We start from the raw sequence: 26,122 nt of genomic DNA, 5'->3' as shown, positions 1-26,122 counted from the left end.
TTCTCAACCAGTTATATCACTTTTATCTTTGCACCATAAAGCACACTTGGCTTTACCTTGTCATAAAACATTATAGTTAAGCAGCTGACCAATGTTCAGATCTCCATAAGAGAGCATACATACTATGCTTAAGATCTTCTGCATCTAAACTGTCAATCAGAAAATCTGTATATCGTGAAATTAAACTTCTGTAACCTTGGCCAACAGTTGCTAGTACTAATTTCTTTTCATCTGTTGATTTAAATGATATTATTTGACATACCTTACCTTCGAAAGGTCTGAAAACGGTAATCGGTCTAAGAGAGTTACATTCAGCTACTACAATACATCCCCAAGTAGTACCAATATATAACTGATTCCTACAAGCTTCCAAAGCTGTTACTTGGCACTTTTCTGTTGATAAATTTTCTTCTATAGAAATGGACTTTAAACTTTCTGAACAAGGTACTAATTTAGACATATCTAATTTATTTATTATTTGCCTAGTATCCACATCCCATTGATACACAATACATCCAGGATATGTGTATGATAACACAGAATTTTCAGCACTCAATAAATGCGTAGCAAATAAATTTTTAATAGCTGTTTCTCCAGTTACATGAGAAAGTTGTACTGTATCTATTAAACTGTTGTCTTTTAAAACATAAATTGATACTTTACCAAAACTTTGTCCCACCCATAACTCCAATATTCGTTTCTTTTTATAGACAGCTGCCAAGGAATATGTCTTTATATTATCTTGAATATCAGTTGTAATTTCCATCTTTTTCATTTGTGTGAAAGAATTTGACAATAGAAATGTCTTACCACTATGCAGTGCTACTGCAAATTGTTTTATTTGTTCTAAATAAATTAGACCTACTATTTTAGATTCCATACTGTGATCAGGTTCAAGATTATAACTGGCAACACAACCAAAATTACTGCCTAAATAAACATGTACTTGCCCTATATCATCACCAATCCATATGTATCCATCTACTCCACACATTGCATATGGTATTATAGGAGTTTCAATCCTAACATGTTGTAACCAACCTTTCTGAGTTCCTAATAACATATCAACTTCACCATTATTATGTCCAAACCAAATTTCATCTCCACTTAAATTTTCTTCTATAGTTCTATTTGTCATAGTAATAGCAGTTACTTGAGTTCTTTCTGTTAATAATATGACATCTATAAGATGGGTAAATTCAGGTGCTGATGCAATGGAAACTATTTGACTTGCAGTAGGTCTATCTTTTGGATTTTGAGCCCAACATATAACCATTAAATCAAGAGCATAACAAGGATGAAATGTTTCCCTGTATGTTAATGGTGGTCTTCCACCTTCCAAAATACATTCTTTAACTGCTTCATGGCCCTCAAATGGTTGTCTTAAAGTGATCAATTCATATATAAACATTCCAAATGAAAAGGAATCAACTTTTTCAGTATATTCTTCTTCGCCGTTATATTTAATAATTTCAGGTGCCATAAATCCTTCTGTTCCTCCAAATCCTTTAGCACCAGTTGGTAATGTAAGTCTGGATATGCCATAATCAGCTACTTTAACATGAACAGGATGTTCAGGGTAATCTTGAAATGGTAAAGGCATCTGCCAAACTAAAACATTTTCTGATTTTAAGTCTCTATAAATCACATGTTGTTGATGAAGATATTCTACTGCTTTTGCTACTTGGAGAATTATAGCTTGTAATGTGTATGGATCTAATTTAGCACCAGAACGTCTGTAATTTTTCAATACATTATCTAATGCACCTTCTGGTGCCAAATCTAGTACTAGTGCTAGTGGACTAACCACTATTCCAATTAGAGGTACAATATTTGTATGTCTGAGTGTCAACAAAATATTTAATTCTTGTCTTGCAGTACAGTAGGCTTTACAAGCATACTGTAAAGGATCTCTATCCCATTTACTTTGTGCAGCTTTATAAGCAAGAATAGCAGATTGTTTTGAATTTGGACCTGGTGGAACTGGTTGCAACATTTTGATAGCAACATCAACTTTGTGATAAGTTCCTGGTAAGCGACAGACACCTTTAAATACAAATCCAAATGCTCCACGACCTAATAATTTCCCCAATTTAACATCTTCTGATTTTATTAAGTGTTTTGATCCTAGATCCATAAAAATAATATCTGGAGCTACATGTGACAATGGTATATCAGAGTGTTTAGGACAACTAATTGGTTTATTACTATAGGCAGACAAAATGCATTCTTCAACCATCCAGGAATATGCTAAAATACCTTCAAAATGAGTGCTTTGTTTAATAATATCTGGATGACCCTCTAAAGATGGCATTCTGCTGGATGTTAAGCTATCATATCCTACACCGCTATCGCCATCAGATTTATAACTATCCTGGCTTTGTCTTTCTTTATTTATATAATATTTTTGAATATCTTCCGTCAAACGATCAGTATCACTAATTTCATTTTCGTTTTCTCCATTATTTAATAAACAGCGTGGACACGGTATTAATCGTGTGACTAATAGTTTACCCTCGGATGTATGCACAAAACGTGTTCCTAATGTAGGATACCAATCTTCTAATAAAATATCAATATGATCGACTATTAGCGCCAATAATTGTGGCATACTTTCTGGTCGAGGTTCTACTACAATTGCTTGATAGCCCATTGGTTCTTCTTCAGCTGAGTCTGACATAATAGGTTGTTTTATCACTAAAGTATCAACTGGAAACCAAATTTCTAAAATTGCCGAATTCTTCAAATCTACTGTACACCATATTCCATCTTGTTTCAGTTTAAATTTAAACTGTCTATAATCATACGGCGAATTCTTTAAGTTGTAATTGACTTCTTTGAGGCGTAGTAAAGTAATATTAGAATATTTTAACTCTATCCCTGTTTGCCAGAGTACCCACTCAGCTTGTGTATCTAACAAGCTTACAAAAATATTATCATCAACGAAATCTTTGAAAGGCGCTAGAAATGACATCACAATCTCAACAATAGCATCGTCGGCTAAAATTCTAGTTATGAGCCTCGACCAAAAACCACTGGGAAAATAAGACATTAAAAGCAGCCGCGTGACAGAACAATCTGGTTGTGACCTAGACGTTAGTACACATTCTGTACTTGATTTACTTTCTCCGGTAGAATTTTGAAATGTTATCATCGGAGATGTAATCTTTTTAGAACGTATGTGCCAGCTTCGTGTTTTTACAGGAATTTTGATTATTTGGTTATTTCTTAAAATATCTTCTTCAGTTGGCAATAAAGAAGGAATCAATAGAGTACGATAATCCCAAGTTAACGCAACTTCAAACTTATTTAACAAGCTAACGATATATCCTTGGGTATCTATAGACGATATCGTAGAGGATTTAAAAACATGTTGAATATCGTCTAATTTCATTATACCACACCTGGCAAAAGGATTAATTTCACGTATCGTTACTACATGTGCTAACATATCGCAAAGCCACTGTGGATCAAGAAAGTATAAATCCTTTAACGTAGCATCGTCATAATGTAAAATAATACCATTTTCATGGAGAAAAAGTGTTGCTTGATGTAGTTCAGCAGGATCCCTAAATGATCTATGCAATTTTTGAAGCTCGTTATTAACTGCTGTGTAATACTGATCAGCTTTTAAAACCGGATCTGCACCAGACAATTTCCTATCATGTGCAAGCTGTATCACCACATCTTCCAAGGCAAGATAACTGGCAGGAACTTTTTGTTCAAGCAATAATTCTTTGCTTCCGGGTGATCTTAAACTAAATACAACATCGTATATCAAATTACATAGCATTTTTATATTGTGCTTCGTTTTACAGCTCACTTCAATAGTCTCCATGACTTTTGGTAAGCCACATTTTTCAGCGTCAACCACGTTTATAAACTTATCACGGATATATTGTTGTAACGCCTCGCTATGCTCGTACGATATATCATAATGAGTCCCAACAATGATTACTGGAGAATTCGGAGCTCTGCTTTGAATATTTACTAACCATTGAAATATTTCAGATACACCTTTAAAACCATCGATGATTCTCCATACAACCAAATATAGACTTCGTTTAGATAAAAAGTATTGATGTGTTGCATAGTATTCTCTCTGACCACCAAAATCCCATGTTCTAAAATAAACTGGGCCATGGGATGACTGACCTCTCACTTTTTTTTCATAAATCCAGTCTCCTATATCAACGCCAACGGTAGATATCGTTGTTCCTCTGGCAGTCTTCGCGTTAATATTTTTATTACCCATTCGTTTTGCCCAGTGTTCTGCAGCTTTTTTTTTATTTGGAACTTCACCCTCTTGTCTCAACTGTTCCAATAAGCTAGTTTTACCGATACCTTGAATTCCTACGATCATTAACTTCATGCGTGCATACGGTTTAGCGTCCTCTAAAATTGATTTTAAATACCCAATCACGTCCATTGTTTTATATTTCTTCGATTCGATCATTGTTTTCAAAGGTTCTTGCAATCTACAACCTTGAGTATTTAAATTCCACAAACGGGAAAGCAGACCCATTTGTGGTGGCAATTCGATGATTTCCGGATTACCGCTTATATTTAGAACAGATAGATTATTAAGCTCGTAAATGTTTTGGGGAATTTCTTTCAATTTGTTATTGCTAACGTCGAGCATACTAACATTAGGAAACAGAAGATACAATTTTGAGCCAGAATAAGTGATTCTTGTGTCCCTGTCTATATTCTCCTCTTCTAAATTTGGCATTTCCCCGTCATCGATCGATGTTAATTGAATTCTGCTCAATAGATTGTTAGCAAGAATCAATGTTCTTAAATTCTCTAAGCGTAAGTGACGTCTATGCGTGCAAACCGACATGAGAACTACATCGCGTAATGATGTAGCCGTTTGTCTGTTACTGCCTGGAACGATTGGTGACTGTACATTTGTTGCGGGACAATAACACGCAGTGTTTGCTTGTTCCATCAAGTCAGCACCCTCCACTTGTGGTAAACTGGGCCATCGAGAGATTTGATTATTGGATAAGTCTAACTGTTTTAAACTCGCCGGATATGATGTTATATGGCTCATGGATCGAAGAGAATTATAAGCCATATTTAATCTCACTAGATTAACAGCTAAGCATGGCAAAGCTACTGGAATACTATTAAATAAATTATGCGCCAAGTTCAGGGATGTAAGCACCGACCTTGCTCCACTTTCATTATCGTCTGAAACCTTTTCTGATACTTGAACGGATTTGGTCCAAACATGAGGGCGATCCATCTCGATAATTTGTGCATTTGCTATTTTAGTGAATGACTCAAACTCCAAGGAATCTTCACGTGATATAGCCAATTGCGATGCTAAACTTCGACTGCTAGGGCTATTGTTTAAACAATCTTCCCTTTGTGTTTTTCGTGAAATATTTTGCGAAACTTGACTAGGTAAAATCTTCAATAGATTAAACGACGCGTTCAATTCCTTTAATTTCGGTGCTCGCCATAAATTATCTGGAAGACACTGCAATTTATTGTTTGAAACATCCATAATCTCCAATGCAGGTAAATTCATTATGAATTCCGGCAATTGTTCCAATCGATTGTCCTGAAGATACATCTCTTCCAAAACTGGACACAATTTATCTTTAGGACTTTTTGGCTCAGCTGTAAGAGTGTCTATTTTATTTTGAGCCATATTGAGGTATCGCAGGCTTTGTAAATAAAATATGATAGGTGGTACAGAAGTGATAGAATTAAGAGAGATATCTATCCTTGTGATAGCATATAACACCAAGTCGTTATTTTTAGCACTCAGCTTTTTGTTTACGTGTAATACGGCATCTGTCAACCACTGAGCACGTATTTGTGAAAGATGACATTGTTGATCATGCCAATTAATCATCGTTGGTGTATTTGGAAATAGTGTCGAATACGTTACGTTTCCAAAAGAGGATAGTGCAGAAAAGTGAGAAGTTTGGGTACATTCGGTCATAGCTTTTTTGTTAATTTTGTATTCTGAATCAGGGTAAGCTTTTATAGATAAAAGTTTTGCCGTGAGAGGTTCGTCTCTGTTTTGTGCGGCGATTTTGATTGCTTTGCATGTATTATCTACAGCACTGTGCTTCAGTAAAAGATCTGCAATTTTTATGTCACGTTGTTGACAAGCTATAATTAACGCGCTAGAGTAATTACTTTCTGGATCACTCTGATCATAAGGAACTTTTACAGGCAAATTAGGATCGGCACCTGCCAATAATAAAGCGGTAACTACTTCTGTGTGCTTGCCTTTTACAGCCGCATGTAAAGCAGTTTCGGTAACATTGTTGCAATACAAATCTAAGTTTAATGGACATATCATATTGTCATCCTTTTTATCGAACGCTTTGCTTCTAAAATTTAAACTAGACATTAATCTTTGTATACCGCTCGAAATCTTTCTTTTCGACATCGGGAGTGGCTGCGCCACCCCCATATCTTCTTCTTTGATTTTTCTTGCTTTTACTTTATAATTTAGTAGTAATTCTACGATTTTTATGTTTCCAAGCATACTAGATATATAAAGAACATTTTGTCCCGTAACGTCCTGAGTATTGATATCAAATGGCATTTCGTATTCATACTCTCCGGATGAGTCTTTATAGCGTTGATACGTAGTTTGTGGATATTCAAATTTCAATAGTAAATCAATAACTAAATGATGACCATTTATAGTTGCCACATGAATTGGTAACCATTTTTCCACAGTTAAAGATTGTACTTGTTTAGGAAAGTGTCGGAGAAGCAATTCCACTATTTCTACTTTACCGTTGTAACAAGCTATATATAATGGACAGTATTTGGTAACAGGATGCAGTCTGCAATCTGCACCATGATCCAGAAGCAAACGGACTATATCTTTGTGACCCATCTCGCAAGCTATAAAAAGTAGAGTATTTGCACCATTTGGTGCCATGTTGATAATGCATTCCAAATCCGAAGTATGTCCTTGAATAAGATTTTTAGCTGCTACAACATCTCCTTGAATACATATTGCACGCAAAGAAGCATGTACTGCGAGTTTTTCCAATTCATACTTTTCAGCTGCTGATTTGAGCAAATTTATGCTAACATCTTGCTTAGCTTTCTCAGCCACATCTAATGGTCTTTCACCATTATTGTCTTGGATCATTAGATTTGCATCGAATTTTAAAAGTTTTTCAATGTTGGAACTATGTCCATGTTCTGCACAAATATGTAACGGTGTCCGGTAATGACCCCGTGGCCCACATGGAATATTTGGATTTGCCCCTGCAGACAGTAGTACATCCAAACATCTTGAATTTTCGGTAATAGCTGCAGCATGTAATGGTGTTCTACCCCATGAATCTTGACTATTTATGTACTGTGCATGCTCTCCTCTTAGAAGATCTTCTAATAATTCTGCATTATCCCACAAAGCAGCTTGGTGTAGCAGACGACCAGGAAAATCTTCATCAATAGGAGTATAATCTTCCATGATGTAAACTATAAATATTTACATTATATTCTTATATTCATATTTTTATAATATACATTCTACTTGCAAAAATATTATTTTATACTTACTATCTGTATCTTAAATATAAATATCTTGATTACATGATTATAAATTCATCTGATCATCAGTTATGCAGTGATATTGTTTGTATACTCTTCTCTTGTGATATTTTGCATATGATTTTTTATTCTCAATTTGATCAAAATTGAATGTTTTATATTCAATATAATTTAGTATGCAAAAAATTGCACCATTCTTTATAAATTTTAGATCCACTGTGTCTAAAGTGGAAGTTAAATATTTAAAGTTGTTTACATACATTTGTAAAATTTCGATTATTTATTTACGTGTTTTTACATAAATATTTGTATATATTTTAAATAGAATCTTCGAATCTTGTTACTTTCTTCTCGTAATTAAATAACAACCTTGTTTATAATTTAAAATTTAGTGCATAAATACAAAACTCACATATATGTCAAAATATATCAATTGGAGTACGGTTTAAAAATATTCACAAAAATCATGTTCGATTAATATTTTCAAATTTTTCACTGTTCACTGTACATGCGTAATTTCTTCTCATAATTTTTAATTGTTTCCCTTTGGACTGACAATTAAAATAGTAGCTTGATTTCTATGATAGCTTTGGAATAAAAAACCAGAATGATATTAAACATAATACTTAGCGACCGCCATTTTGTCAGTTCTCTTTATCGACTGTACGCACCTAACACACCTTTAGCTACAATTTTATGCATGAATAACATCGGATCGATTTAAATAAATATCATTACCACAGACGAAATACAAAGTACATATATTGTCTTATGGGACTTCGTGCCACACAAAATGAAATACCGATCGTGTAAAACAAAAATTAAAGGTTTCGTTATGTTTCCTATGCTTTAAAGTGGCGGATTTAGAAAATATAATCAGTCCAATCACCGAGTGATAAAGTCAGTGAATGTAGCAAAAAAAGTCTTCCGTTGCACCTACGAGTAAAAATTTTGTATCGTATAGTTAGATCCATAGTAAACTGTTGACATACTGCACCCCACACGTAATGAATCATTCATAAATGAAAAATTACATTCTCATATTTCCTATTGTATACAGCGTAAAGAGAACATTATTAATAGATTTGTAAGATAGTATAAATTCAAACGCGACCTTATTTGAACTCGTTTTAATCATACATATCATCATAATATATACTATTACATTATGTATATATATATAATGTTTATATATTATGATATAAGTACATTCATAGATATACGTATGTGTATATCGTAGAATTTTAGCAATTTACCGATGATAGTTTAATTTTTGATATAGTATGGCACATACAAAATTTAAACCCTAAATCGATTTTTTTTTACTTTCTCCATAAATTAGATACACATCTAACAATAAGTACATGTTTTCTATAAGAGGAAATTTCACATTGAAGACATTACGATCATTGAACGAGCAAGGTATATTAATACTGTAAATTGTAGAATATTCCCAATATTATTTCGTGATACTTATCTATTTATAACTTTTAGATTTATATTCTATTTCACATATACTCACAATAAGAATTCATTCTTCTACAAAACGGTAAAAAAGATTAGGATTTTTATCTAAAAAGTCAAAATTAATGTAGTCTTTCCTCACAATTATAAAATAGCTGTTACCAGAATCATTGCGTAAAGTGTTCGCGTAAAGCGAAACAGTTTTCAAATATAAAAGCACATTCGAACATTTGGAACGCCATTCAAATAAGGTACATAACGTTTAGATACATTTTCACGTGAAGTACCTTATCTATCTTTTTTCGATCTATTCCTAATAGTTTCACGAAGATTCTATGAAAAACATAAAGATTCAAATTTTCACTGATGACCTTTAATTAAGATTGGACCTTTTTAAATTTGTTATGACGAATGCGATGATTCTCTTTTAATAAAATAAAATAATATAAATAATATAAATAATATAAATGTGTCATCATACATGACTTTAATCATATAAACAATAAGAAGTATATATTAATGGAAATAATATTGAAGTAGCAATAGTTACGTACAATTAGGAAAGTAAGGAAGACATAGTAATTTATGTATACGAAAGAAAAGCGGTCATGTTCCTCTTTTACGTAAAATTTATTCAAATTTCGGACGCACAAGGTAAATATTTGTAAAACCAGATTTGTAAAAATAAGTTATCTAAAAAGCTACAAAATACATGATTTTTGGACTTTTTTTACATTTCTGCTTACAATTACGTGAATCAATTAATTAATTTTTATGTACACGTACTGTATATATATATATGTCTTGTTTGTATTATTTTATGATCAGATTTAATTTTAATTCTATCTGTTACTAATGTTGGAATCTAGGTTAAAAATCGGTAATATTGAAAATTATACAAAAATAATATAAGCTATATTGACCTCGAAACACTCATATTATTACACCTATGTTGAGTGATACACCTCTGTATACCGCGTTTGTGGTATTATGTCTGATATTACGTAACGTGATTACTGACTTTTTTTATCAATTGATTACATTACATATAGTGCATGATAATAGCACTATATGGGTAGCACTATGCAATTACTTTTACTACCATTGAATAGATTATTTAAGTTAAAATATGTAATCTTTTTTTTGTAGATACACAAATTGCAAATTTTTATGTAATTTTTTTTGTAATAGTGCACATTATACTTTAAGATAATAAGATTATTTGTATTTTTATAAGATTATTTGAAATTATATCCGTCTTAAAGAATTAATGTAATTAAGTATGTATTAAAATTTAATTCAATATTGTGTATGTTAATTATAAGTGAGAGTAAACCTTGGTCCCAATATCAAATGTGTGAAAACCAATGAATTTTTATATGTAATATTTTTATAGTTTCTTATATACATATGAATAAATATTAATAATAGTATTCTATTACTACAATTACTACTAATATAGTTACATTTTATTAGAAATTTACTTTTACTTTTTATTAGAATTTTATATATTCCATTAAAAATCTATTTCTTATTAGATGTTTATCATAACGAAATAGTGTTAATAACAGTAAAAAAGAATCATATTTGAGATTGAAATGTTAATGAAGTCCACTGTCATTGTTATAAATAATTTTAATCGTATGTAAAAATCGTATATGTAAAAATATTTATTTACAAAATTTATCGTTATATTTTTAATATTAAGAAGATGTACTATGATTTAATGGAATACATTGATGATTATGCATGGAAACTCTTTTTTAATTAAAAAATTAAAAAATTCTTTAATATAATAAATTGATAATAAATCTTCTAATGTTCCACTTGGCAGCCTTCAAGACTCAATGCTCGAGCTAGGTTCCTAGCAACGGCTAGTCGGAAGATTTCAATTTTATTTTGAAACTTTAGATCATCTCCATGTGCTTCTACACAACGTAATAATTCAAAACAATCACTGGAAGATAAAATTACATCTTTGGCTTCTAATAATGGAATAGCATCCGACAAAAGAATCGACCAAAAGCTGAAATAAAATTTTTCTATTAAATTGCTTTTCAATTTAAAGTTTGGGTGTAGACATATGGATAGCTTACTATTTTGGTGTTAAATTTGAAACTAAAAGGGACACTAATAAACTTGCTGCTTCTTTAAATTCTCCAATGCCATACATTTGATGAAATTCGCAATACTTTCCTATTGTAAAAAACAATAAAAATTATAATCGAATAAAAATTCAACTTCTTAATAAAAATTTGCTTGTTTCTCAACTCAAACTCCAAAATTGATTTACCTAAGAATGTGAGTCTATCACTAGCCATCATACAAAAACCTAAATTTTCTAATAGGTCACGACAATCCAATTCTCCGTGTTCTGCATAACGCTTCAAAAACTGATCTGCAATATATGTTATAAAACCACTATCTTGCGCTTTTAATGCCCATGCAAGTGCATTTCCCAATCTTCCTTGCCTCATAGATTTTAGTCCTTGAATTTTACAAATGCTAGTAACTAACAAAGAGAGTTTTTAAATATAGTCAGTATGTTTTATATTAAAATGAATTATATATATGTATATAATAATTTGAGAAACAATATCAACCTATATGATCCATCTTATTATCTCGTGCTATATCAAGAATTTTATTTACTCTTGCTTCTGACCCCATTGGAAGTGACTGTAACAGTATTTCTAGTCTAGCTAAGCCTTGAATAGGACAATGTATTAAGTAACTTGCACCACATTGCCACAAAGAATGATGTGCCATTAATGTGTTCCCATATTCCAATATAAGAGATTCATGAAGTTGACTACTAACTCTGATAAAAAATAAAATAATTCTCATTTTGCAAACTTTATATAACATGAATTATCTACTAACTTACTTTATTTGATCTCTATCCAATATTTTAAGTTTTCCACAAACATATAATAGATCTACCAAATGAGTAGCAAACCATCCATTATCACCCATATATTGTATTTCTTTAATAACATGGTGTAAGTCGCTTTCCATAACAGCACGTATAGCATTATCAGAAGGTCTATTAGCTTGCCATCTCTTGGAAATACTATTAGCATGATGAGAAAGTTCAGGTTGCTTACAACATGGAGAAGTATAAAATAACTTTGCTGCCAACAGTTCATACCAAGCATCTGTATATTGTGAAAATTGCCACAATATATCTTGTTCTCCTGCAATTAACTGCATTAAATGTTTTTAATAATTTAAGTAACATTATGTTATTGTATTTGTACACGTATATATTTATATAGATACCTTCATAATCATTTCTAAATAAGTATCAACGATAAAAGTTTTACTATTTAAATTTGAACACAACTCTAGTTGCCAACGTTTCCAACATGTAGTAAATCCATCTATAGAATAACCACCATACACATTATAGATGGGCATTGTTTTAAGAATATTTTCTGCCATTACAAAAGCAGGGTGATCTGCTTTGCTATGTAATGCTAATAAAGCTCTTACTAAATCTAACTTTCCATGTAATGCACAGCCTATTACAGCTTCCCAATAATTTGGATACTCCAAATCAGCACCGATTGTCTTCTGGGCTAATATTTTAACTGCTACAAGTTCTCTAGATGGAAAATGAAATCTAATCCATTCTAACAATTGTGGTAATACTACATCACCTAAATTAAAAATATTATATATTAGGATTTTTCAATATATATTTGCCATTCTCTGTTTTTAATAGATAATTAAAACAAAATAATTTACCTGGTACTATATCTACATAAAGGATTTCGATCAAGTGCCATATACATTCTATTTGATAAAAAATGGTCAGAAAATTTTCTAGTGATTCTTTTTTATCAGTCAAACATTTTCCACATATATCTTGCAAACTTTCTATACATGCTCTTAAAATAGACCTGTATTGCTTGCTATGTTTTAAAAGTTCTGGTCTAACATCTCCAGAAGAAGATTTTATTTTTTGAATGGACAGAAAGACACCATTACTTTCGTTTACTAATTTACGTAATTGTGGAGAAAACAGAATTACTTCTGGCTTTAAAATATGTACCGTTGGCTCATATTTCTCTGAACTTTTTTTAGTTGAACTTTGAAATCTTTTATTCATATATATACTGATTCTGCTACTATTTACCCAACTTCCAGTAATACATAGATGTTTAGGAGTATTTGGAATATCCTACAAATAAAAAATATTTTTCTTAATATATTTTTATAAATGTAAAATATAATTAAAATATAAAATATGATAATATTAAAATGGAGTAAGCTATATAACCTTATACATTTTAAATAACTCGTATAAGAATAAAAATATTACAATAAAATTATAAATATTTTATTATGCCAGATGAGTTTTATAAGATCGGGACAATATTAATTGCATTAAACGAAAGAAATATAGGTTAGGTGTTAATTCAAAGCATGCATGTGGTTCACGAAGTTTTATTACTTACGATTGTAGGAGGACTGTAGTTTTCGTCCATACTTAATACGAGAAAGAAACTATTAGTCCAGGTATACTTTACTATATAATGACATTCACATCAATTTATTTGTAATTAACTTTATTATTTCTCCACACAGTTAAATGCACGGTACTGTCAACTATTGGTACCTGTATTTGATTGGGAAACTATCGATATATCGTATAATTCCGCACTGTACCTACATATCGATACTCGACAAATACTATCGATAATATGAAAAGAAACGTTCTATCGAAACCTACAAAGTCTATGTACTAGTCATACTGCGATTTTAAGAAGACTCAAAACTTTGACAGGATATATAAATAAAGTTTTTGTCTTATAATTATATTCAACATTGTATTTTATACGTAAAAGTCTATGATTTCATACCTTTGATTGATAATTATCAGTAAATATATAGTCTAAAATTGGCGGGAAAAGAAACATTGATCAAAAAGATCAACGTTAAATGTAATACCAAAGCGTAAGTAGCTATTAAAATATATTTTCATAATAATTATTATTCATATTAATTACTTATTTTTAAATTAATTATAATCAATAATTACATCCTAATTTTTTTTAGTTTCTACATGTCCAATGTACTACCGTATGTCTTAAAAAATTTATTTTTTACAAAACAACCATTACATCAATTACCAAATAACCAATGTATTATAATGCCAGTGATTTGTAGAATTTTATAATCTCTATCGAAAATCAATATTTTTCAATATCATTTAAGACATATATATGTATACTGCATATAATTGGATCTATCATATACATCGAGTCATTATCAATCAACGAAGCTATACACTATATAACATCGAAATTATTTTAATACTCATTACACGAATATCAAATACAAATTGAACATTCACATCCAATAACGTTTGTTCATAATTATAAATATCATTTACAAATTAAAGCAATACAACGTTGCTAAAACAAAGGTTAGTTCAGTAACATTTTTCTAAGCTTTTGTAATTTTTAAGCATAACAAAGCACGAGTCAGTCGCACACACAACATTCTTAGCAGGTCGGGTTTACCATTGGTGGTCGAACGTAGCCGAGGAGAAACGACCCTTAACACGATCGCGAATACCGGGTTGTGCACGAATAGCTTGAGCTTGCGCGGTGCTTTCGAAAGGCGCGTCCTGGCTCCGTCGTCTGATCGCGGTTGGGCTTTTATTCGTTGTCGAGCTTTCGTGCTGGAGCGTGCGCGTCTCTCATCGTAGCGAAATAAAGAGAGAAGAAAGGAGAGAGCGGTCTCGTTCGCGTCCGGCCGGGTCACCACGTACCAATCCCACAAGTAGCAGAGACGCTGTATCCAGGAAGGCTAGATATAGGGTCGTTTTGCACGCGAAAATGTAACGATCTCAGTAGTGGGGCCGGTTGTCTGGAAAATTGGTTTAGACCGAAGGGGAGAAAGAGGTGATATCCCTTTCCCCGCGTCGCAGCTCGCGAGTGAAGCATCTTGCAGAGGGGATCCATGGCGTGAAGCATCGGTTGGTTCATCCAACTATTTCTACACGGAAGTCTGAAGCTCGAGAAAACTCAGGTAAGTGGATACGCACATACCTTCTTCCTGTTTTCGTTTGCTCATCGGGTAATCAATCGCTCGGAGAATTTACGATCTACATAGTTGCTTCGCTTTCTTGCCTCGCTGCCGGCTTCTTTGATCATTTTCGTTTGTTCGCATAGACGGGCAAACGCTCGAAATCACTTGCTATATTGTATTTGAACGAAAGTTTGTTGCAATTTGTGGAAGACTCATGTTTTCAAAGAAGATGATGCAATTTGATATCGGCTTTTCCTATTGGCTATTAGGAGCATGAGTAAGAATATCGAGTATATGAGTTTTTAAAAGTCGTGGTGATAGTCACAGTTGGCGTTTTGCGCAAAATTTCGCCCGACTACGTGGTTGACTACGTACGACGCAGTACTTCGTTGGCCTCCCCTTTCACCTTTCGCTGATATGTCTTAATTCTAGCGACTACAGCTATATTTCAATACTTTTGCCAAAATACTCTATACATTACAATTTCGTATTAATGCTTGTTATAAACTTATTCAGAATTTTTACATATATATACATATATATACATATACATATATATATATTAGATGTATATGAAAAATTAATATTAATAAATAGAGCGTATATCTGCTTAAAATGAAACGAGACAAGATCAGAGTCACACAAATTTGTCTAATACTCGAAATAGTATTATGATTTATTAATCGATTATTGGACTTTCTTGTGAGTAGCGTCCGTATATGGAGTATATAGATTTCGTATATACATGCAGTATGTTGTATCTTGAATTTTCGCAACAGGTTATGTTTGTAGAGTTCGAATAACGTAAGAAACAGTATACAAAAACAATTTACAAACCGTAAATAGACAATATCTGTCAATATATCTCACATAATTGAGTCGGTCAAAAAATATTTCAGACTTACGTGCTACCTGTATACTTTGAACCCACCAATTTTTATAGAGATTGAAAGTTCGGGGAATGTCATTTCATTCTTCCGATCTATTACTAAACCAAAAGATTTTAGAAACTACTAAGATACATAAAAATATCTAATTATTTCGAATTATTTTTTAACTCATTATCTACATAATTAAAAATCATGAATAGTTTTTAATGATATTTAACCTGTAACATAATTTAATTAAATGAGAATATTATATAAGACCTTGTTATCAGTGTATCCTTACATCCTTTACAAATAAAACTATAAAATCGATGATTCTTTAAAAAAAATTTTTTAAAAAGATACTACATATCATTAAAGCAACAGGTTGTTTTAATCATATATAAAAAAGCATCTTTTCTAAAATATTATTATATATAATATAATTAATTTATTGCACTCTATCCAGGAAATAATTTTTTAATGAGAAAAATGTGTATGTTGTGTTTCAAATATTGGAATAAGTTCTCTATAAAATTGATAAACCATTTGATATTTGTTTCACCCAAGGAAGTTACTTCTACTTTAGCAAAATCAAATTTAAAGTGCCCTATTTCTGATGCGATGGGTAAATAAAATTGCTGTCAAGCGTCACATATCCTTCTTTTTATTCTTTTTCTTAGGGTCATAGATAAGGAGTAGGTTAAAGATCTCTGAATACGTAAACACTACTTCGGTCGATGACTGCTCGGGGTGAAACAAAATAACAGAAACATTTTATTCACCTTGTTTCGCTTATGTTTTTTTTGTTAAACGATTGGTGACTTCTTGTTTTTTGTTTATTATTTATTGTAACATTTTGATTTTTATTTTATTTTATTTTTACTAATCGTAACATAAATTTCTAGTAGTAGCAACTTGGCAAAGTAAATCTGGCAAAAGGTATTTTACTTGATGTAGCATAATACGAAATTAATTAAACGTATTATAATTGTTTTATGTGCTTAATTGGTTAGGAGGGTAAAATAAATTAATAAATGCAACGAAAATGTACTGCAACCTGCACTTAGGGATCGCAATTTTCTTTATTCCGTATAAACTGTGGGACGGATGTGTGAAGTATGGTTGGGTCTTGTCATTCTCTCGGAATTCTTTAATTAACTATGCATACAATGCTTCGGTGCTTTCCCCTTTCTAGCTGAAAATAAGAATATTTAATTAGAAAAATGTGCGATACAGCGCATCGCATCAAAATTTATAGCCAACAGGAATCGTGATTATACAAAGTTTTAATATATGTATTAAGTTTTATTCTGCTTTGTATATTTTAACTTCCCTTTGTTTTCCTTTCTATCTGTGGTATATAAAAATTTTGCAAAACGTTATAACAATTTTATATTTAGAAAACCTTCATTTTACGTCTTGACGTTGAATATTTTATTATTATTTTACGAATTCTACATTTCTAGATTTATAAAACGAGAACATACTACACAGGTTATGATATTTTCCACGTTGACTGATTTTCTGATATGACTTCTTGTATGACACTTAATACATTATTTATAAAAAATAGGCGACAAAAGATTTTCAAAAGTAGAAATACAGTAGCTTCTGGATGTTTCCAATCAAACATCATAGTTCTCTTTTATGGATGAATCATAAGTAATATCTAGGAGATACTATGACTTGTAAAATAGCATTTCATTAAATTGTCTGCAAGAAATATTCCATTAATTGTATAATGATTTAGATTGATACAGTTTGACACAGTAAAACGGTTCATAAAGTGAAAATAAATTTAAACATTTAGGTATTACAAGTTTTTTTAAACCTATTGTAGCCTATACATACAGGCGTGTAATAAAAGATAGAAATAATAATAATAACTAAAATAACATAATAAATAAACCACACACTTTCAAACATCAAATAACATGAAAATCAGAAAATTAAGAAAATTATACTTACCTTATCTTCGTTTTGTAGTTCTCATCTCTATATTCCTAAATATTTTTGTATAAAAATCGATAGTCTACTTATAAATGAACTTCCTAACCAGCGTGCAGTAATATGAATAATTGAGAATCGGACGGATAAATTAAGCGATTATTGGATTAAACCAAAGAGGTTCGTGATGTCGAAAGTCGAGTGTTCGGCACACGTCATTCTCGTTGCGATCGAACTTTCTCCTCCGCTGTATCCTCGGTGTTTTTAGCCGCGGTACACGACCTAGCTCTCGGTCTCGTTTGATTTGATGGTATGTCCTCTGTTAGTCGTGAATCTCGGTGCGCGTGCCTCTTTTGTCAAATGCATCGTGTTGATGCGATGAAACACGATGAATCCGGGGATCAAAAGAAACGGGACTCGGAACCGGTTCTATCGACTCCTTCCATCTTTTCCCTGCAATATACTATACGTCGCGACGAATGCAAAGAGTTTCACCCTTCCACGGATTTCAAAACAAATATTTTCTTCGAAAGGAAACGCCGATAACGATACAGCTAGTCACGAAAGTATTTGAACACTTATAAAAACCTTTTACGAATATATCGTGTATTTTATAGGAAAGATTCTGAAATTTGATTAGCACCATAATGAGACAAAATTGTCACGATTATAGATGAGGTGGACGTTGGATGAAAGTGGCCAGTAAATACTCTTGATGTTCAACAAAAAAGATTTATTTAACAATTAACAATTACGCTTTGCTTCGCTGTTACACTAGACCCTTCGCACTTCACTGTTCGAAACGGAATGAATCTTTCGCTCAAAACCAAACGGATTATTTTCTTTGTTGCCCTTCGATGTCCCCATTTCGCACGCGTTTGTTACATGTTCGTGACGGTTGCCGCGTATGCGTTCTTCCGAATATTCGGCGAAAAGACCGTAGGGATATCGATTGTACATTAGGCATGCCGGCCTTACGCTCTGAAGGTATAGCGCTTTATGTCGCGGAGTCGTCGGAAAATTCTATTCTAAAGATGTATATAGAAGTTAGCAGACATTTATTACAAGTATACACTTCATATAAATCACCGGAGTATTTGATCAGAAAATTATTGATCGTATATACCAGTAAAGCACAACATTTAATGAAACAATTTATAACTATTTATTATTCTATGTTTAAGACCACTATTCGTGCTGTGTATTAATTCTTTATATACGTTTTGTGTACGTTAGCGACGATTGTCTCGTAACTTCTATGAACATTTACATCAACTGGTTCCAAATTGCACCAATATAATTACAAACAGTCATATCTTATCATAGTGTTGATCAGTTTCGTACAACACGTAATTTTCTATTGTAAGGGTTCGGATAATTTTATGAACTAATGTACATTGAACGAATTGTACAGAAATCGTTTTTAGCTTTAGCATTGGAGGAAATCAGAACGGGCATTGACGAAATACAAAATTAGCGCTATGAAGACGAGCGCTTAATGTTATTACTAACAGCTGGTCAAGATAAATGAAGAAATCGAGTCTTTGAATCGAAACTTATTGTAGCAATAAAAGTTAACATTATTTTAGAAACGAAGATCAAATACAGTTGGTTCCGTGGACTGATTTAAGTATTTTGTCGCCGAAATATGTGTTGAACGTAAAAAGTTTCAGTCTTTCCTTCACAAGTTCATTGTATGTATGTAAATATTTTGTTAGCGACAATCGTGTATCGTGTATCGAACGAGCTATCGCGTGTTAGAGAAATAAAGAAATCGTTTTTTAGCATTGGAAAAAATTGAGATGTGCGTTGGCAAAATAAAAAGTAGCATTGTTGTTGAAACGAAGCTGAGTTGGAATACAATCGGTTCTATGGACTGTTTTAAACAGTTTTTTTTTGTCGAGACGCGAAGGTTTTCATTCTTCTATAGGTTCGGGATAAATATTTTATCGGAAATCAAACGATGGCAATTGTGTATCAAATAAACTATCACGTGTTAAATATACAGAATATAGGAACGCATGTATGTCTACAAAAAATATACAGAAATTGTATTTTATCATTGGGACGCGCGTCTAAATTGGAATACGTGTAAAACGACTGATTTCGTTGAAAAAGTAAAAAACGAAACTCAGTTAACGAAATTCAGATCGATTGGAATTCCTGGATTTAAATCGTTTATTTAATGTGAAATGATTTACATCAATTATACGCTTGACATTAGGACAATACACATTTAAAGTTATGTTTGATAATAGACACATTGTTAGTAAACATTCTGCCCTGTTAGGATGTTTTGACACAAGTAGCTTTTTTGTCTTATAAGATTAACGTTTAGCAATAAAAAATTACGAGTACTCTGTTTTTAATATAATCGAGTGTGTCTAATTATCATTTGGAAGATAATTTTCGCTCTACATACTTCTCAATTCAATACTTAATTAAAATTGTTATAAAACTTATTTATTTATTTATTTATGAACCGAGGGAACGAACGTAAGACACTTAATATAATTCCTATTTATCCATAAATCAATATTCTTTATTATTTTAGTACGCAACTCATATCGTTTATTTTATTTAAAGCAGAACGTGTTAATCAACTAATTTTAGAAAGATTCTCTTCTCCGTGGAAAAATTTCGACAGGCTCGAAAATTCGTGGAAATCAAAGCCAGTTATCTATTAAACTACGTATTTCGGCGTGTATTGCGTGAATTTCAAGATGCTCGATTTCAAACTCACGCTCATCTGTCGTTAATACAAGTGCAATCGATTTTGAAGGACCACGACGATTGCTGCCAAATCGAAAAGGTTATTCGCATGACCCATATTCAGCTTCTCCACGCGAGATGAATTTTCATACGGATGGAATAGCGTGAATTGGTTAAAAATGATCACACGGTTAACTAACTGCCTATTAAAATTTGACAATGTTTAATATCTGTTCGATCATTCATAGTGATTCATCGATAATGGACGTAGAAACACGAAAATGACATTTCTTAAATTAGATAAAAATGTAAAATATGAAAAAGTATTTTGTTTCGAGCGATATAAATAAGGTTATACGAGTTTGGATGAACAGGGACGACGGTAGCGACGTGGTTAATGTAGTTGGCTACTAACGCCTAGGACCCGGGTTCGAATCCTGGCACCGAGTTTTTACGCCTTTCATGGATCGTCGACGTTAGGGATCATCTGGATTGGAGGAAGGAGACGACTACTACTAAACCGACGTTTTTTAGGCTACTACACCGTTACTTGGCTGCCATGAAGCGCGAGGCGCGCTTATATTCACGGAAGGAGTTTCGAAGAAGAGGGATTCAGAGAAATGAAAAAAGGCGGCTCCGTTTCCTATAAGGACAAAACCACCACCTACATCCGCCGTCGCCCCCCCAAAAAAAAACTGCGTTTTAGGAGGCTGTCTAACACTCGTTCCTTTAACGCCTAAAAGAACCCCAAAAAACAGAAGCCGCCCAAGCAAAGCGATAAAGCGGACAAAATAGTAAAATCGGGCGGCGGAGAGGATCAGAAATTCTGAACGGGGCAAGTGCAGGAGGACGGGCAACATCATCTCTATGTGGTCGATGATTCAAAATCTGTCGGGGAATTCCCCTCCAGACTCTTTCAGAACGCGCTTCGTGGAATCGCAGAAATTAGGTTGCCAGCAGCAGTCATCCGCGGTGTCACTGAGGACAATATTTCAAAGCAACTACTTTCACGGGCTTGGCCACCGATCGTCCATTTTGATTCATTTTTCATTTTTGTAAAGTAATAAGAGAGGTTCCTCCATTTTCTATCAATCATTTTCTATCACTTATATTTCTATTTTTTCAAAAATTTTACGATTCAAAAGTAGCTCAGACTACAAGGTTTATTTTAATTATTTTGATATTATTATTTTAATAAATTTGTGCGAGTATTTGTCGATGAATATGTATAATTATCTTTACAAATTTTATATTAGTTCCAATTTGTCAAGAAAGTCCAGTTAGCGAGCAATATTACATCAAAGGAGCCTTATAATGAAATAAAAAATCGTATTACATATAATTTACTGTATTTGTTTGCCAGAAAAATTAGTTACAAGCCAAGAATATTTTACTTCTAGTGAATAGTATACATTGCGAAAGATGTTTGAAGTATGTTAGATTACTATTTCTTCTGCCGATGCAATTCTGAATGATCTTGGTACATAATTTACAAAAATGTTTGTGTAACTTCTATCTCCAAAGCGATGTAACGAAATATACGAGTCAATAAAAAAATCGCAGAAAGCTTCGGAGTATTTTTCATTAAAAAAAAAACCGTTTCTTTTTAAACTTCTATTTCTATTTAAATTTCTATTTCTACTTAAATAGAATTCTCAATGAAATTTATCGGTGAATCAAATGTGAGTAAACAAACATACTATGTAATTTCGTGTCAAGCGCTATAAACTGTTTAAATCATTTTTCGTTCTTCATAAGATTGAGTTCTGCTTTTTTTTTTTTATTAATTTCATATGTATACGGCTCCTTGCTATTAAAAACTAAAATTAGACGATGATTTATGATCTATGATTTATTTTTCAAGTACTGGAAACTTCGCAAAGTTAACGAACTAATGAATAGCGACATAGTGATAGTTGATGTATCGATTGATTGTCTTTGACAGTTTGTATTTCTTGAAACTCTCCATCTTTCACGATTACAAATCGAACTGTACTACCTACTTTAGTTATAGGTTAAATTATGCAGTATGGTAAAAGAGGTGAATTCGAGAGTCTCATAGTATGGATAAGACCAATTAAGCTGAATCTAGGTCAAAAAGTTAACAATGCCAGATTTACAGGAAAAATTTCTCTGTTTCTAATGTTATCTTAATATATAAAGGTGTAAAATAGCTTTATTTACCACATAATCCACTGTGAAACGAATCATTCTAATAACATTGATTTTAGAAACTGTGATAAATTCATTGTCCATTTGTTATTCTATCTGATGCGTACTATCCGGTCTGCGAATCTTAAATTCTTTTCCCTAACATCACTTTGATCTTGAAAGAAGTATATTTTTGCTTGCATAAACTAGCCTTAAATCTTCCTCACTTCTTTATCCTACTTCGATGGAATTTGTATTCGTAGTTACGATTAGTCTTCTCAAAATATTTTGTTTCGCCCTATATATATATGTCACTTTCGTGTTATATACTTCGTTTTTCGCCTATATTAATCGTGCTTGTAGTACAACTATCTGAAACGAAGTTGAAGTATCGTGTCAATAGATACAATATGATGCTTGATTGTACTTAACTTTTATTCGCGATCATCTTCATTGTTCTATATAGTTACGACCAAAAATAAAATGTACAAGCAGAAGGTAATTTCTTATATGAAAATAGATTAGAAATGTAGAATACAATTTATCATTCGAGCTCTGGACATATATGTTGAAAGGAGGGAATATGCTGAGATGTGTTAAAATATAATATAATAAGAAAAAATGTTAGAATATGGTACATTCCTTTCTGCTGTCCTGGCGCGCCACGTGTCGAAAACTACCCTTTGCTTTTTTCGTTGGTGGGCGCGCTCGCGCACACACATACACACACGCACACATTCACATTGAGTCACGTCATGACTCAATCATCGTTGCATCGGCATCGGCATCGGCGTCAGTATCGGCTACTCAGAGATATTTTGAAGTGATACCACTTTTACCGCAGTTACCATTTCTATATACATACATGCATAACTGAGATATTGTTCATGGAGCTATTGTTTTTCTTATGTATTTATAGAATGCGTGTAATTGTAGTAAATACCTTATCAGAGAATGTGACAAGGAAATATAAATAAAAGAACTATTGTTTCTCCATATAATATTTACGTAACTTTGATAAGTTATTAGTTTTCAGAAAGTACAAAGGAAGATTTTATCAGCAATACTTTATTTTATGAATTATCTTAAATTGGAGTTTTTTTTTTGAAACCAAGATTGGAGTGAAAAATATTTAACCCATAATTTATAATTTTAACCCATTTTTCCCATCTTCCTATATTGTACTTTACCTATAGTTATTATCACACTTGTTTTATACGAAAGTCGACTCTGTTCAACATCCATGAAACTTCAGTTAGCTGTTATTTGAAGTTTGAACGCTTGAAGACTACAGGAAAGAAACATGATCACATAGTCCATCTATTTTAGAGGGAAGTAGTTTAAAGTTCAGTATGTTATTAATTAATTCCACGTTTACAAACGACATACCTGATTTTGGGACTAACCATATACTTTACCACATTCTTCATAACTCTAAAAATATTGCTTGTCGTATTACCGAAATATTGCTTGTCGTATTATTGAAATATTGCTTGTCTTAACTTTAAAATCATACCTATGTAGTTGCAAGACCTTGTTAACCATATTTTCGGACCTAGCAAATTCTTTTCATCTTTAGCTATTTTATACTAAAATATCACTTTTTAATCAGAATGTGATATTAAAATTTAAAAACTGATATTCCTGTCACGATTTTTCCGTTACGAGTTGTCTTCCGAAAAGATTAGTCTAATTATTCTAAAGATGTCGATACACACTAACAAAAGTGACAGCAACAATTACGCAAGAACGCCGTGTACCGGAGACAGTTAATGCAAATCGAGACGCATGCATCTGTCTTTCAAGAGGCACAACGACAAGCAGAAAGGATTGGCGGATCGCCAGTCTGAAAATAACGAAAAATAAGCAACGATCAGGATTTGCATAATAGCGGAGGGAACATCGTCCACGAACGGAAGTTTCGTGCGATGGGCTTCCGAGGCGTTGCGAAATATGGAACCAAGTAAACGTTGGGTGCCTCGTGATTCTGATGAAAAACACCGTGTAACCCCGTGGAAAAATAGACAAGTCTGGGTACACGTGGTACAGCGGTCGTTTGTTATCTTCGCGCTAAAAACGAACTCCACAGTTCGCTACGCGCGAAAGATTACTTTGCACGGTTTCAATTCGTTTTTACGACCGACCCCTGTTTTATAGTCGATGCGCCATTACCTTGCCGAGAAACGAAATCGAAGATGTTGTCGAATTTCTCGCAGATGTTTGTCGATTCTACTCGAATCGAGTGAATGCCATTAAAAAGAAAAAAAAAAAAAAAAAAAAAAGAAGAAAAGACGCTGTCTCGCGACGAAACCAGCGAGAGTTGTGGAAATGGATTCGTCTCGATATTTGCAAAGTGAAATGGTAGAACTAGTATTTTAGGATGAAATTCTTTGAGATTTTTTCTTGATTAGTTCTAATCTGCTTGGAATTATTTTTTGATCATTCTCCCTTGCAATTATTGCATAAATGCGTGGGATGTTGCTTGACGGAGAAATGCGTTGTTTCGCTGATCTACAAAAGGGAGAAAAATAATTGTTATGGGTTTTGAAATTTTACAATGTAGATTTATTAGACTAATGGAGTATTTGTGTGCCGTATAAAAACGAACGACATACTTGTCAAGCATCGTACGAATGGTTGTGTATTATTTTCGAATTATTGAATGAATTATTTTCGATTAAATTTTTCGAATTTAAGTGTCTCAATGACTTTATAGAGAGAATACAAAAATCCAGCGATAAATATATAGAAGAATTTATCGTTCTGTTTGGAAAAATAGATGTGATTTTTAAATATTCAAAACGCCATTCACATTGGATACCGTTTAATTTTATTTATTTGGGGATATGGCTTGTCCTAGTTGCGTGGAATTTTGTACATATATACAGCTTTGTGTATCTATAACAGATATTCGAAACTTAAAAATATTATATGTTGTATCAGTCTATGATATTTGTAAAGTTAGATTACAAGGTAGTAAGGTAGATTACAATTTGAAGAAACTTCTTTCAAAAAAGAAGAATAAGAAACATTTTATAAAATACTTAATTATAACATGTTAAAGGAACTCCTATAACATAAATAAGAATTTCATAGAAAATATAGTTTGAAATAAAAAAGCAGCTGAAAGATAAAATGATTTTAATGCATTAGGTATGCATATTGTATTATTCAGAAGGTAGCTATAGCATATTTTAGATTCTAAAACCACTGTGTACGATCGCTCCAATAACGGGGAATTCCTAGTCGGTGTTAATTTTCAGAAGAATAATTTGCAAAATTAAGTACTTACGACATAATCAGATTTACGGTCGTGCAATTTGCTTTCACGCGATAAAGTACGCGTCGTGATGAATATCGATGAATCAAAATTTCCATCGTACACGGAGAATCTT

At 32.4% G+C, this 26,122-nt stretch overlaps 3 protein-coding genes across 5 annotated transcripts in view; 1 reads left to right on the top strand and 2 right to left on the bottom strand.

Annotated features, from left to right (window-relative positions):
* Positions 1 to 76: 76 nt before the first annotated feature.
* On the bottom strand, positions 77 to 9,468 carry LOC126868266 (leucine-rich repeat serine/threonine-protein kinase 1). The gene is made up of 2 exons (XM_050623556.1): positions 7,552 to 9,468; positions 77 to 7,470 (listed from the first exon to the last, which is right to left on the bottom strand). Exon 2 carries the CDS (start codon positions 7,460 to 7,462, stop codon positions 77 to 79), a length of 7,386 nt encoding a protein of 2,461 aa, XP_050479513.1. The 5' UTR covers positions 7,463 to 7,470; positions 7,552 to 9,468.
* A 1,184-nt stretch (positions 9,469 to 10,652) lies between these two features.
* On the bottom strand, positions 10,653 to 13,659 carry LOC126868277 (nuclear pore complex protein Nup85). 2 transcript variants are annotated; one of them, XM_050623563.1, is made up of 8 exons: positions 13,470 to 13,659; positions 12,757 to 13,192; positions 12,289 to 12,668; positions 11,894 to 12,213; positions 11,610 to 11,827; positions 11,300 to 11,518; positions 11,103 to 11,202; positions 10,653 to 11,032 (listed from the first exon to the last, which is right to left on the bottom strand). In XM_050623563.1, exons 1-8 carry the CDS (start codon positions 13,497 to 13,499, stop codon positions 10,822 to 10,824), a joined length of 1,914 nt encoding a protein of 637 aa, XP_050479520.1. In that variant the 5' UTR covers positions 13,500 to 13,659; the 3' UTR covers positions 10,653 to 10,821. The 2 variants fall into 2 exon arrangements, with proteins under 2 accessions (XP_050479520.1, XP_050479531.1); XM_050623574.1 differs by having other exon boundaries at positions 11,300 to 11,494.
* Positions 13,660 to 14,383: 724 nt separating this feature from the next.
* Positions 14,384 to 26,122, top strand: part of LOC126871201 (uncharacterized) — a 102,980-nt gene continuing 91,241 nt past the window's right edge. Inside the window, exon 1 of one of the 2 annotated variants that reach the window (XM_050629745.1) lies at positions 14,384 to 15,048. The gene's annotated coding sequence lies outside the window, so the exon portion shown is untranslated. The remainder of the gene's footprint in view (positions 15,049 to 26,122) is intronic. The other variant, XR_007691559.1, reaches the window with a different exon arrangement.

This window comes from Bombus huntii, chromosome 1, assembly GCF_024542735.1.
Source record: "Bombus huntii isolate Logan2020A chromosome 1, iyBomHunt1.1, whole genome shotgun sequence".
In the NCBI taxonomy this organism is placed as follows: domain Eukaryota; kingdom Metazoa; phylum Arthropoda; class Insecta; order Hymenoptera; family Apidae; genus Bombus; species Bombus huntii.
This window is presented reverse-complemented; position numbering and strand designations above follow the sequence as displayed.

What these genes read in the sequence shown, in the direction of transcription:
- LOC126868266 (XM_050623556.1), bottom strand. Translation starts at nt 7,462, where the DNA reads ATGGAAGATTATACTCCTATTGATGAAGATTTTCCTGGTCGTCTGCTA.
- LOC126868277 (XM_050623563.1), bottom strand. Translation starts at nt 13,499, where the DNA reads ATGGACGAAAACTACAGTCCTCCTACAATC. An exon ending in ATTTAGAAATGATTATGAAG is followed by an intron (nt 12,214 to 12,288) that starts GTATCTATATAA and finishes CATTTAATGCAG; the next exon opens with TTAATTGCAGGAGAACAAGA. An exon ending in TTGGATAGAGATCAAATAAA is followed by an intron (nt 11,828 to 11,893) that starts GTAAGTTAGTAG and finishes ATTTTTTATCAG; the next exon opens with AGTTAGTAGTCAACTTCATG.